Source organism: Podospora pseudopauciseta, chromosome 6 (genome assembly GCF_035222475.1).
Source record: "Podospora pseudopauciseta strain CBS 411.78 chromosome 6, whole genome shotgun sequence".
NCBI lineage: Eukaryota > Fungi > Ascomycota > Sordariomycetes > Sordariales > Podosporaceae > Podospora > Podospora pseudopauciseta.
The window spans coordinates 2,324,982-2,337,528 of NC_085895.1; the positions used below are offsets into that span (position 1 = coordinate 2,324,982).

Consider the following 12,547-nt stretch of genomic DNA (forward strand, 5'->3'; position numbering starts at 1 on the left):
GGCTTCTGGGCAAAGTGGATCCCGCCGCCTTGCTGGTTACGTCGCGCTTTTGCCTGCTGCAGCCCAGCTCCTGGGCCATTTCGAGTGAGCTCCGGGCTTCCACAACCATTTCCGATCAACCACCAACAACAACCCCCATCACCACCCAGAGAACGAAGCTTCTACCGACTCGGAGCTTGACCGCGAAACTCTGCATCTCTGCTGCGCATCTCTTCAAACTTTGGATTACTCCATTTCATCCGCATTCTCATCAACACCCCACCTCAGTCGCTACCCAGCACCATGTCTACTCTCGAGGACCTTGCTGGTCTGACCAGCCGCCGCGATGACGACGACAAAAAGAAGGACGAGAAGAAGGACGACAAGAGCAAGAGACAAGGGGATGGCGATGCCGAGATGAAGGATGCCGAGCCCGAGGAGGATGTGCTGGACGAGGAGATTCTGGCTCTTGCCACAGAGGACATCAACACTCGCCGCCGACTTCTCGACAATGACGCCAGAATCATGAGAAGCGAGTACCAGCGGTTAACGCACGAGAAGCAGACTATGTTGGAGAAGATCAAGGAGAACAAGGAGAAGATTGACAACAACAGGTAGGGAATGGCAATAGATCATGCTCCCTCCTCGGTAGTGTATCGCTGACACGGCTTTGCGCCATAGACAACTGCCCTATCTTGTTGGCAACGTCGTTGAGCTCTTAGACCTCGACCCCACCGCCGAATCATCTGAAGAGGGCGCCAACATCGACCTGGATGCTATCCGCGTTGGTAAATCGGCCGTGATCAAGACATCGACTAGGCAAACCATCTTCTTACCCCTCATCGGTCTCGTCGACCCAGACAAGCTGCAGCCTGCCGATCTTATCGGTGTGAATAAGGACTCGTATCTTATTTTGGACACTCTGCCGGCTGAGTATGACAGCAGAGTCAAGGCGATGGAGGTTGACGAGAAGCCCACGGAGAAGTACAGCGATGTTGGTGGTTTGGACAAGCAGATCGATGAGATCATCGAGGCTATTGTCTGGCCGATGAAGGAGGCCGAGAGGTTCAAGAAGATTGGTATCAAGGCTCCAAAGGGTATGTTCAGCTGTATTCTAGGGATGTATCAGGTGTGCTGATCTTTTACTCAGGATGCTTGATGTACGGCCCTCCAGGTACCGGCAAGACGCTCTTGGCCAGAGCGTGCGCTGCGCAGACTGATGCCACTTTCCTCAAGCTTGCCGGTCCCCAATTGGTACAGATGTTCATTGGTGATGGTGCCAAGCTTGTGAGAGATTGCTTCGCTCTGGCGAAGGAGAAGGCCCCTGCGATTATCTTCATTGACGAGTTGGATGCCATTGGTACCAAGCGTTTCGACAGTGAGAAGAGTGGTGACCGTGAAGTCCAAAGAACCATGTTGGAGCTTCTCAATCAGCTGGATGGCTTCGCCTCGGATGACCGCATCAAGGTCATCGCCGCCACAAACAGAGTGGATGTCCTGGACCCTGCGCTGCTGCGTTCCGGCCGTCTTGATCGCAAGATTGAGTTCCCGTATCCCAACGAGGAGGCCCGGGCTCAGATTCTCAAGATCCACTCCCGCAAGATGAAGGTGGATGAGAACGTCAACTGGGGCGAACTGGCGCGCAGCACAGACGAGTTTGGTGGTGCCATGCTCAAGGCTGTTTGTGTTGAGGCTGGCATGATTGCCCTGCGGATGGGGAAGAACAAGATTGGGCATGAGCACTATGTGGATGCCATTGCTGAAGTACAGTCCAAGAAGAAAGACGTGAGTACCCCCTTGCCCGGCACCTCGGTTTTCGGCCACATTATTAACGTTTCTTTCAGACGGTCAACTTTTATGCGTAATCTTGTTTTCGGTCTGGCTTTGTATTCAAGCGGAGGATGGGGCTGGGAAATGGCAATGGCACTGGATGGCTGGGGGCGCATGGTAGATGTGCATGTGCCGCGGTATCATAGAAGAAGTGGCGGAAGCCGGTCGTTGCGTAATACTATTCAGCAGAGCGACACGGGTTATGATGAACCAATCTTGTGTGTCTTTGTGATTTTCTTGTTCCTTGTGGTGTTTGTATGGTTGGGCTTTGACTCGACAGGTGAGTTCAGGTTTGCTTCATTCGAAGCCACTGCAGCCTTGGTTCGATATGATACAGCTGGCTCTTGTAGGATGCCTGACGGGGATCTGTTCCAGTTTGTACTCGACCTGGGATGCTCGCGTTATTTTGTCGAGGCTGGTCACTCTGGGGTTCTGCTGCTTGAAAGGAAGCTTTTAAAGATAGTTAATAGGCTTCCATAATGGTCAAGAGGGTTGTCAACAACCTAGGGTATCTTTTAACGAAAACGGCTGGGGCTTTCTTACTATAACACAGGCTTGGTTCTGGTATGACTGTGCGATGGGGGTTTGACAGGGACAGTTTGTCCACTTCTTCTGTTGATGTAAAGCTTTTAAGGGGGCTGAAGAATGATGAATTCCTGGCGGCCAACGGAGCTCTTATGATTATGGGTACGTTGATAATAAATATGATGATGTGAATAATGGGAGGTAATTGTTCAAGGGACTGGTAAGTTACGGTTTTGGATTGTATGAATGGTTGAAGAGGAGGAGGAGAAGAGGAATAGTCAAGGTAAGAGTCGCTATAGGATAACATAAGATAGGTGATGTCGTCTGGCTGTCTTGGGCGATTTTGAGCAAGTTGAGGTTTAACGGATATTCCTCAGTATTCTCAGTCTCTTCTCGACAGATATGGTCTTTACCAAGACACATAAAGTCTATCCATTCATCCTCTCACTTCTTTTCCCAATACTGAATCTTCTCCCCGATACCACGAGTCTTTCCTGGGCCTAACAGTCGACAGACAATATCTTGAAGCTTATTCTCTCTTTGTCTCTACACTTCCTGAAACTCTCACCTATCAACACCTCGTTCCTACACCACTCTGCCCCTTCTATTACCTTCACCATGGCTGAGTCGACCAGTCCGACATCTCCCGCTCACCCGACTACCCGGCTCACCCAGCTCACCAGATACCGCGCAGTAAATTGAACAAAAGAGCACCACCAACTCTCCCCTCCTTCCCCGTCAGTATGCCCCCTCCAATTCCTCAGCTATCATCTCATCCCAGCGACCGGCCCTGGTATCATTTCACCTCCACTGCGGATAACAAGCAAATCTCGGGTTATGAGAACCCGCTGTCTTCAGGTGGTATGCATAAGACAGAGACCAACTATTACCGAGCGCGTGCCAACTCAGCAGATGGCCCCACGGATGTACACATTATTCCGCAAGCAAGCCAATAGGTAGGTGCTGTGCGAAGCCGATAAATAGGAGGAGTGAAGCTCCATGGACCTCCGACATGGAGCGCCCACTGGCGCCTGTCCTACTAGACCAGCCAGTCCGCATGGTGAATGGTAAATAACGCCCGCTGGGGGGGAGTATGGGGTCGAGGACCGGACGGAGGGGATGAGCGCAGAAATAGTTTGGTTGGGGAACACCACGGGCTGCTGGCTTGCAGGGTTGAGCGATACGGGGTGAGATACCTATACAGATCGAGGGAAAATATGACCTGGTGGCGTATCTGCGTTGATAGTAAATACAGAGTTGGGCGGGAGTGATTGATGGGCGGTGCGGACGGGTAAATGAGTAGTAGGAGCTGGAGATGGGATTTGGTCTGAATATGGGACATGGGCTGTACTAGCTTGTTGGATCCTTCATGGGGTTTTGTATGTTTATTACATGTCTGCAGGTGTTAATGGGGGTTTCCCTCACGATACACAGTGGAATGATTAATTTGGATTACATTTTCCAAGTCATCGTGCCCAGGTACCTAGCCTGTAGCATGGCTACCTACGTTTCCTCAAATCAATGGATATCAGGTGGAAAATCTACAACAATACAGAGTATAGTAATCGTATTTTAAAACAACCTGACCCCGACGACAATCCCAAGTTGTTTACAATAGCAGCAATAAAGTTATGCTTTCTTATGGGTTGATGAAAACGGTTAAAGTTTCGAGCGAGTGATCGTTTGCTTGGTATTCACTGATCTGTGGCCTGCGCAATACAGGAAATGTTGAAATAGGTCCGGACAATAACAACTATGGATTTAACACCATCATCCTTTGTGAAGTGTCTTTTGATGTAGTGTAGATCAGGTATAATTACTAGACGAGTTTGAGACATCCTCTGGAGAAGAACATGGTAATTCTTCGATATAAAGCAGAAGACTGCGCCCATTTGGCTCAAAGGGGTACTATTCCGAGGCTGTTTTTCGCGTTTCAGGTGATTGGCCTACATACGACATGCTATGATCCGCGCGCCTATATGGCACCATCTCGAGGTGTGTGCTACTTGCACAGGCAATATAGCATTCATTCTCACGATACCAAGTCAGGTTTGCAATACGAACGAGCTGTGGTCTTCAACAGCCACTCATGAAGACTGGAGTCAACGTTTCACTCGGCCTGATGACGTTGGAAGGCAAGCATGGCATGTTCAGCCTCAGCTGTGGTGAGGTATACGACGAAGATTGAATGGTCGACGATGTTCATGATGGTTTTGTGGTATTCTCGTGATAGTATTTATATCTTCTCGGTCATCTTAGATAGGCATGTAGTTATGTCCAGTACGAGCTTCGTATGAAAGGAATCTGAGTGGTAGGATCAAAGTTTGTGAAACCAAAATGCAGTTGGGTAGACTGTAAAAATTCTCCTCACTGTTCATCTGCAAGGCCCTGCTTACGTGCTCACCAAATCGTTCCGTGATTCGTCCTCCACGGCGCTTGTTCGTATTCTCCAAGTAGCAATGGTTACACAAGCCACCCCTCGAATCATATCCCCCTTTTGAGCATGGCGTTGGTGGAAGTAGGTACTTTCGTCCTGCAAGAAACAGATTTGGAGAAAGAAAGATGAAACACGGGAATCTACTTCCTCTCGGGATGTTTTCGGCCCTGTCAAGGTTGCAGTAGCTTCTTCTCGGCCCTGCTGGCTTACTCGTGTGCTTCTTCTTTTGTTCTAGACGGTTGTGGCTGAGCAACAGCGGTTAATCGGGGCTGGGGAACCGTTAGCGAGCAAACAATCAACGACAGTCGACACACACCATTGGCCTTTTCGGCTTGAAAAGTAAAATGAGATAAGTGTTCCCGAGTCGCGCTAGAAAGGGCAAGGCAGAATGCCACGAGTCAAGCATGGGGGGTTGCACAACAGGGTGGTTCTGCCGTACTCGTATACATCGTACAGGATTCGAGTGGTGGTTTTATGGCTCGGCATTGGTGTGACAACGTTTGGGTTGGTATACTAGTGCTATTTAGTCAGCTAGGAGTGTTTGGTCCTCATTTTAGCATGTTATTTCTTTCTTTGAGTACATAGGATACCCGGTGTGTGGGTAATTGTTCGTCTTTGACGTGAGCATTGCATCAAGTCGTCAAATAGGGGAAAGCTAGATATTGAAAATGATGCTCAGTCAAAAGTCGGGCTTGTGAGATGGAGAGGGTTTGAACATCATTTCTAGGTGCTGAGGCATGTGATATCAAACACCAGGGAAGACATACGTCAGACCGGCATGGCAAAACTGGGGTAAGTGGTTGAGTATGACTTCACCGCCGATCGGAGTGTTGATCTTGAAACGGAATATGCCAAATGAAAAACTTTATTTGATCAGCCATTTGCAAACATCTCTTGATGGATTCAGGGCCCTGCTAATTTTCCCTGAAAGGCGTTGACGATCCCCCACAATGTCTCTGCCGAACAACGTAGAATATGAACTAGAAAACAGCCGAGCATGGCCCAGCAAAAGCGGAACCTTGCAGGGTGGAAATAACGAGATGGCTTTCCTGCGACGATGATTTGAAACCGCCACGAAAGGCCTGCCGCATTTGGTGGTTGGGTCCGACCACATATGCAGCTACGCAGGGTACTTGTGTGCTATATGGAGAGTGATGTTAATGTTGCGGGGGCTCAGGGGAGCAGAATGCACATCTACAACTGACGGCTTATCGTAGAGTCGTAGTCTCTTGGATGTATACCGGTCACAATGCGAAATACGGCGTACCGAGACGTGACAACAGCAAGCCGCGAGGCGCGGTCGCTGTCCAGTTTGCCAGTCCGGCAACTTTATCACTTTATCGGCGAGATTATTAAGAAATGTCAAGCTAAAACGCGATTAGTGCCCGATGAAAATGGTGATAGTCGAACGGGAAGTGGGGGCGCCCAAAATGCAAAGCCACCATCCTTTTGTCTCCATTGAGCATAGCGTGTCGACGCCCACTTAGGATCCCCGTCTTCACCCAACAGCACATCTGCCGGACATCACGATATCTGATTCCCAACTTCATGGCTCCAGGCGCCTGTTTGCGACACGTAAGCAAGCCCTGCAGTAGACCAGAAGGGAGTTAAGACCATGTGGTTGTCAGCATCGGGCTTAAGCTACCGGTGTGCTGGATTAGGTACTTGTATCATGTTGGACAAAAGTCCTCTGCTTAGCCGTCGTCCAATGATGTCAAGGGACGTTATGACGGGTGTGAAATGAATGTGTCGTTCCCAGAATGGGCTCCGGCTTGTTGGGGTGCAAGAGCATACAGGCCGAACACCACCAGGCTCTGAGCATAGGTAACCCTCGAGATGGTGCAGGGCCCTGGTGCAGGTAAGCAAGCGGCATCCAACGGCATTTAGGCGGCCCGGGGAATGGATAGCTAGACAACGTTGCATGAGACCGGAGATGGAACGGCAATAGGGACTAGGTGATCGCAGACGCGTGGAATGGTCGTTGATAGACTTCTTAATTCGTTTGACGACGAACTCTGTATGTTTGAACCTTAACCCAACTGTCCCGCCAAGAGGTTGTTGGTTTAAAGTTGAACAGCTCGGAATCAACAGCGCCGCATGTAAGTGCGAAGTTGACATAATCAGACATTTAAAGCTTGGTCGTAGTTGAAGGCCAGAGGGTTAGTCGGTAGTCCTGGAAAGCAACTCCAGAGACTGTCTCTATGTGCGTGGACGTGTATACGTCAACAAAAGCTCATAAAGCGTGATACCGCGGCCTTGGCTGATGGTGACAGCCAGTCATAATTCTGATGCCTGAAGTGTGTTCGCGGCCTTTGTACAAGCGGTACAACCCTGTGTTGGATCTCTGTAGCTGATGATGTTCGAGACAATTTCTATGTTGTTGAATCATTAGACTTGGTCTAGGGGGGTCTTCAAAACACTGGGTCCCATGACGAGTGCATTGAATCTGTGTTAGATATGGTTGGTATGGGTTGTGTCAGTATGACGGAGATTACCGTAGACAGCGACTTAGCTGAAAGAATGCTTCATCAAATTCGAGGTCCAAGTATCGTTGGTTCTTCCATAATTATCCGGACAAGTCATCGGCCTCAGGTACGTGATGCTACTGGGAGCAACGGCCTGGGAGAGTCACTTTTGGTTGTTCCCACTACGTATCTAAACGCAGCAAATTTTGCAAGGTTGGGGGTTGTTGGTTGACATAAGGGCCGCGCATGTGGTGTTCTCCGTGGTGGAAATACCGACTTGAAGAACACTAGAAGACCATCAGTATGTGTTCATGATGATTTCCCCATCAATTCCAACACCTACAACGAAATGTGATAGGTAATCAGACGGAAATAGGAGAAAAGCATGGCGTAGAGGTGTTTCTGTGGCCTTGCCGTGATCCTTTCATGGTGGTGAACAAGACAAACAAGGAAGACACAAATTCCATGCGACTGAACAAGAAACGAACGAAGAATCCATCGATGCGGCAATAGGGCTGAGTGGTACTGGCATCTTGGGGCGCGATGATGGTGGTTGTCAGCTGTGCCGCAGGGGGCTGCTCAAGTTGATAGCGTGGTGTGAGATATATCGGCGGGCTGCATAAACAACCTCCCTTACCGGGACACGGGAGCGGTCTCGTGATGCGTTGACTCGACCATCATCACGAAGTGGTGGTGCGTGCGTCATCGTGGTGGACGATGCTGGGTTTTGAGGAGAATCAAGACTTTTGGTGCCTGGCGTGCCTGGCGTGCCTACCAAAAAATCTCGCTAGCGCTTGCGTAGTCCAAAATGCGCCAGGCATTCTCAGGCAAGTGCCCCGTATTATGTCCTTCCTGCCCCTGTACTATTCAAACGGTCCACCGGGACGACACCCTGTGTGTCCATTGCGTCTGTCCTCACTTCCAAAGAAAACACATCTCATCTTTAAATCCATCCTCCAACAAATCTATCGACCACGTTTTCTGGCCCCTTAGACCATCCGCAGCCGCTGCAATCCTCCGCCACAGACAGGCGCCACGCATCCAATTGGGATAAGTGTGCATTTCCGCCCCTGCAGGTCCACGACCCAGCAATGCAACGACGCCAGTGCTGTCCCTGTCAGGTTCAAGCAGCATGGCAGCGGCATGTTGAAAACCTACGTCGGAATGGATATTTGGTGCTGACCAAGCACGCCCAACGAACACCACGGCATTGGTTCTCCAAATCCTTCAGAGAACAACCACAACCGAATGCGCGAATCAAGCTTCAAATCCGCCTTGGAGATCGGTGGGGATCATTGGGACACACTAGGGGATATGAGCCGCCAATCGTCATGGACTCAATCGTTCGATCAAGAGGTCGCCGACGAGGCAAAAAGAACACCACACCACCACAGCATCCAGACTGGCGATGTTCAAGTTTCTGAGATGCCTCCAACGCTGTGCCAAGCGGCGATGCTGCCTTGAGACAAGCACAGGTAAACCTTCTGGCTTTTTTTTTGTCTCTTGCTTTTCTCTTGTCGTCACGTCAGTTGGCTCCTGCTTCTGTTCCGCACGGAGGGGGCATCACTTGTACCCTGCAAGGGCCTTGTGCACGCCCAATCCGCTCCAGAATTCCCTCGACCCGCCAATTCCAGTGACGCTGTGGCCCCTATGCCTGGCCTGGAGTCATCCCGCTTTGAAGGCGAGTCTAGTGACTCCACCTTCTCACTCATGAAATTTCAAGTGGGTTCGTAACTCATAGTTATGGGGCACGGCCGGCGAGACACTTTCTCTCCCGGAACACCTCCGGGTCCGGCATTGCCTGTGGTACACCTTGGACTCTACTTGGATTCTGAGCCCCCCTATGGTACCCCTGTTCTGCCTGGCGGCACGTATTGCAAGGCTCCGCAGCATGCCATGCCACTCACTTGTCACTGTGGACATGGATACACACTACGTGGAGATGGTTGCCATCTGAAAATAATTTAAACAGCAGCTATTCCCACCTTTTGGATCATGATCATCAACAGCCCAACACCCACTTCCAGTTTTTAGTAGTTTCACATCAACATCAACATCATGTCTGGATACTACCACATGCCACTCCAGGACCAGCATGACCAGCAACATGCTGAGCCGTCTGCCTTTCGACCTTCCCGAGCAGAGGACTGGGAACCATACCGAGACATCATTGCACATCTCTACAACACGATGAAGCTCAAGGATGTCATGACCGAGATGCAGATGACATACAACTTCAAAGCAACGTAAGCTTCCACTTCTCCCCAACACCAAGACGTTGAACTGACATGTTTGATATTAGTGAGAAGCAGTACAAGACTCAGTTGAAGAAGTGGAACCTTGATACCAAGTACATCAAGGCATCCGAGTACATGGCCATGCTTCAGATCATGCGTGAGCGGGAGGCCCAGGACCCATCCAAGCAGACACGCTTCATTCTTCGCGGGAGACCAGTAGATCCCAAAGATATTGCTCGGTTTGAGAAGCGGCATCAGAAGAAAGGGACACTGAAGGAAGGGGAGCTGGCAGAGCTTCAGGGTAGGCAAAAATCTACCGTTCTTCACACATGACCATCAACTAATATATCAACCACAGAACCTGTCGAGGACCTCATCTATCACACTCCTTCTCCTGAGCCAACAGGATATGCATACACTGCAACCTCCGACTACGGGTCAACCTCCTCGTATGCAACCACTTCCGCATACGACACTTCCTCGCAATACGCCTATAGTTACGGCATGTGACCCGAGCAATGCATCTACGACCACGCAAGGTGGCTTTCTACCCGAATTTTTTGACGACGAGGTGCAACCGGCAGATGGGGGCGCATAGTCGAATTCTTTTTTTCAGTAATAGTTCTTCCTTACACTTAATGCACGCATATGGGACAACGGTAGGACATGATTTGGAGGCATCTCATCTTTCATTTGGTGGACTGGAGGAGTAATTGGATACCCATGGATTTGATTGGTTTGGACTTACACGGGCGTTTTTTTTGCTTGCAGCGGATAGACACATATAGACGTGACAGTGGTGCATCGACTATGATTACTCATCATGCATCATCAAATCTTGTATCACCATCTTGAGGCCTCGTCTGATGTTTGAACAAGTATGGCTGCAAGTCTTTGGCTGGTCAGCCCTCGCCAGGCTCGATCACAGGCTGGTTTGACCTTCCAATCAGAGACACCCTTCCCCCAATCCCAACTCCCGACCGAGTGGCCATCGGGAACTTAAGGCGGCCCCGGCTCAGCTACCCGTGAGCCAAGGCCTTGCGCCTCACAATATCTGGTCCCAACAGGACATAGCTTCAGCTCTCTGACAAAATCTGGATGCCTAGCGTTGTTCAACCATCTCGAAAATAAAAGAAGACTCCTTGATTCATGCGGATCTTGCTCGGCAAGGCGTACCGAGATCCGTCCGAAGCACTCCGGTCCTCTTTTTGTTTGCTTGCTTCAGGGTGAATCCATCACGAACGGGCTGCTTCATGGCCAAACAATGTTTCAACCAGCTTGTGGGAACAGCTGTGGCTGTGCAACCGGCCCCTTGACCATCGTCCGATAAATGGGCTCCCAAGAGGTAGGATTTAAGGTTAGTAGTGCTTATACCCCATACTGGTTCCCACATACTCAGCCGACCAAGCCAATAGACCGGGCTTGTTTTGTTTCTTTGACGGGCGGTGGACCAACAAAAACAAGCTTTTGTTTTGTTTCTTTGTAGGGACTGGGCTTGGTTTCTCTGTGGAATTCTTTCCCCATTCCCAAGCGATAAGGACCTTGCATGACCGCTTAAGTCCATTTTTGAAGTTTGAGCCAATGCCGGTGTGTGTTTCTGAAAGGCCTCGTGGCTTTGATGGCAAAAAAGGGGGGGGGGGGAGAAGGTGATTTGTGGTTGTATTTTGCTTGTTGGTTCTGGCATCTCCAAGCCTCTCTGTACTAATTTGCGCTGTGTAACCCGAGAAAACTGGGTTTTCGTAAATGCTACTATCGTGATTGTAGACACGCGCGCGCATAGCCTTCTTGGACTTGTAGTACCCCCGCGACGGGAAAGATAGCGGTCCCTCCTTAATTCCAATATGTCACCGGCGTCCCCCCGCCCCTAAAATAGGCGTATACTTCCTACCCCACAGAGTTTGAGAACAACATGAGGTACCAGCCCGGGTGACTCAGACATTTAATTCCAGGATCTCGAAATACAACTTTACCTTCTTTGACCGGTAAGTCACTCCCGTCATATAAGCGCAAGTGTCATTGTTGTTGTTTTAATCAGATCCGATATGCAATCGGAGAGATATGGAGCGAATGCATCAGGGGTGGACTAGCCCCTCCAAGAGACCCTTACTGGATACCCCATCCCCATTTCACGAAAAGCTGCTGCCTGGCCCGTCGGGGCGCACGCGCGGAGTCCACCAACATTTTTCGGAATTTTCTTTTTGATTTCCACTTTGGCGTTGTGCAGCGCCCCACGTTTTATTTCACAGGCTTGATGGACACCACCATCAAGCTTTCGCGACTCAGTGATGCAAGATTGCTACCCAATTTTCTGAATCAGTCACGACGGTGATATCGGAAGTAGGCAGATTTCATTTAGAGGGAGAGATAATACGCCTTTTCATGTGATCAATGATGTGATGGACGCTAGGCAGCATTCCGCCTTGGCAATCATGAGAGAACCCCTGGTGGAAAGGAACCATGCTGGGTAAGGTTACTCTTTTGATATGGCCTGTGCGCTTGCATTCTTTTGAAATAAACTCCATGTCGCTTCGGAGTTTATTCTTGGTTGCCTCGTTAACGTTAGGTGCCTTCAACTTGAACAGTTCTTTTTGCTCTGCTGAATCGATATCACAGTTGGTTATGGACGCTTGGGCGGGATAGAGGGTTGGCACTTTCCTCTTTTGGTTGTTGCTCGTGAGTGAGTTTTATTTCAGCTGAGGAAAAGGACACGAAGAACCTCGCGCTTCAAAGGTAAGGTTAAAGGGGCCTTGGCATGGTATACTAACTTCCGGAGTTGAGACGGGAATGATTATGTGCCTGGTCAGTACAGTAACACAGGCCCCGGGCGGGATGTAGCCTTGACAGCATATGTCGTGATCTGGCAAAGGGGGATGGGGGTGGTTACACGAGGACGGCGCGGAGGGACTCACGCTACGCCTGATCCGGGGGGTTACGTCTGACTCGGTGATACGGGGGGTACGTTTTATCAACTGGGGGGCTCGATTGTGATTCATATGTGCATGATGGTGGATATGAATGTATGCCTGAAAGAAGGTGATGTCATGGGTTAGAAAACGAACAGTGTAACCGATATA

At 49.9% G+C, this 12,547-nt stretch overlaps 2 protein-coding genes across 2 annotated transcripts; both read left to right on the top strand.

The window, feature by feature from the left end:
• Positions 1-69: 69 nt before the first annotated feature.
• Positions 70-2,056, top strand: RPT5 (26S proteasome regulatory subunit 6A). Its single transcript, XM_062913937.1, has 4 exons — positions 70-593; positions 661-1,076; positions 1,130-1,764; positions 1,824-2,056. Exons 1-4 carry the CDS (start codon positions 283-285, stop codon positions 1,842-1,844), a joined length of 1,383 nt encoding a protein of 460 aa, XP_062763005.1. The 5' UTR covers positions 70-282; the 3' UTR covers positions 1,845-2,056.
• A 7,194-nt stretch (positions 2,057-9,250) lies between these two features.
• On the top strand, positions 9,251-10,282 carry QC763_600850 (uncharacterized protein). Its single transcript, XM_062913936.1, has 3 exons — positions 9,251-9,482; positions 9,539-9,774; positions 9,832-10,282. The coding sequence occupies exons 1-3, from the start codon at positions 9,295-9,297 to the stop codon at positions 9,981-9,983; spliced, it is 576 nt and encodes a 191-aa protein (XP_062763006.1). The 5' UTR covers positions 9,251-9,294; the 3' UTR covers positions 9,984-10,282.
• The last annotated feature ends 2,265 nt before the right edge of the window (positions 10,283-12,547 follow it).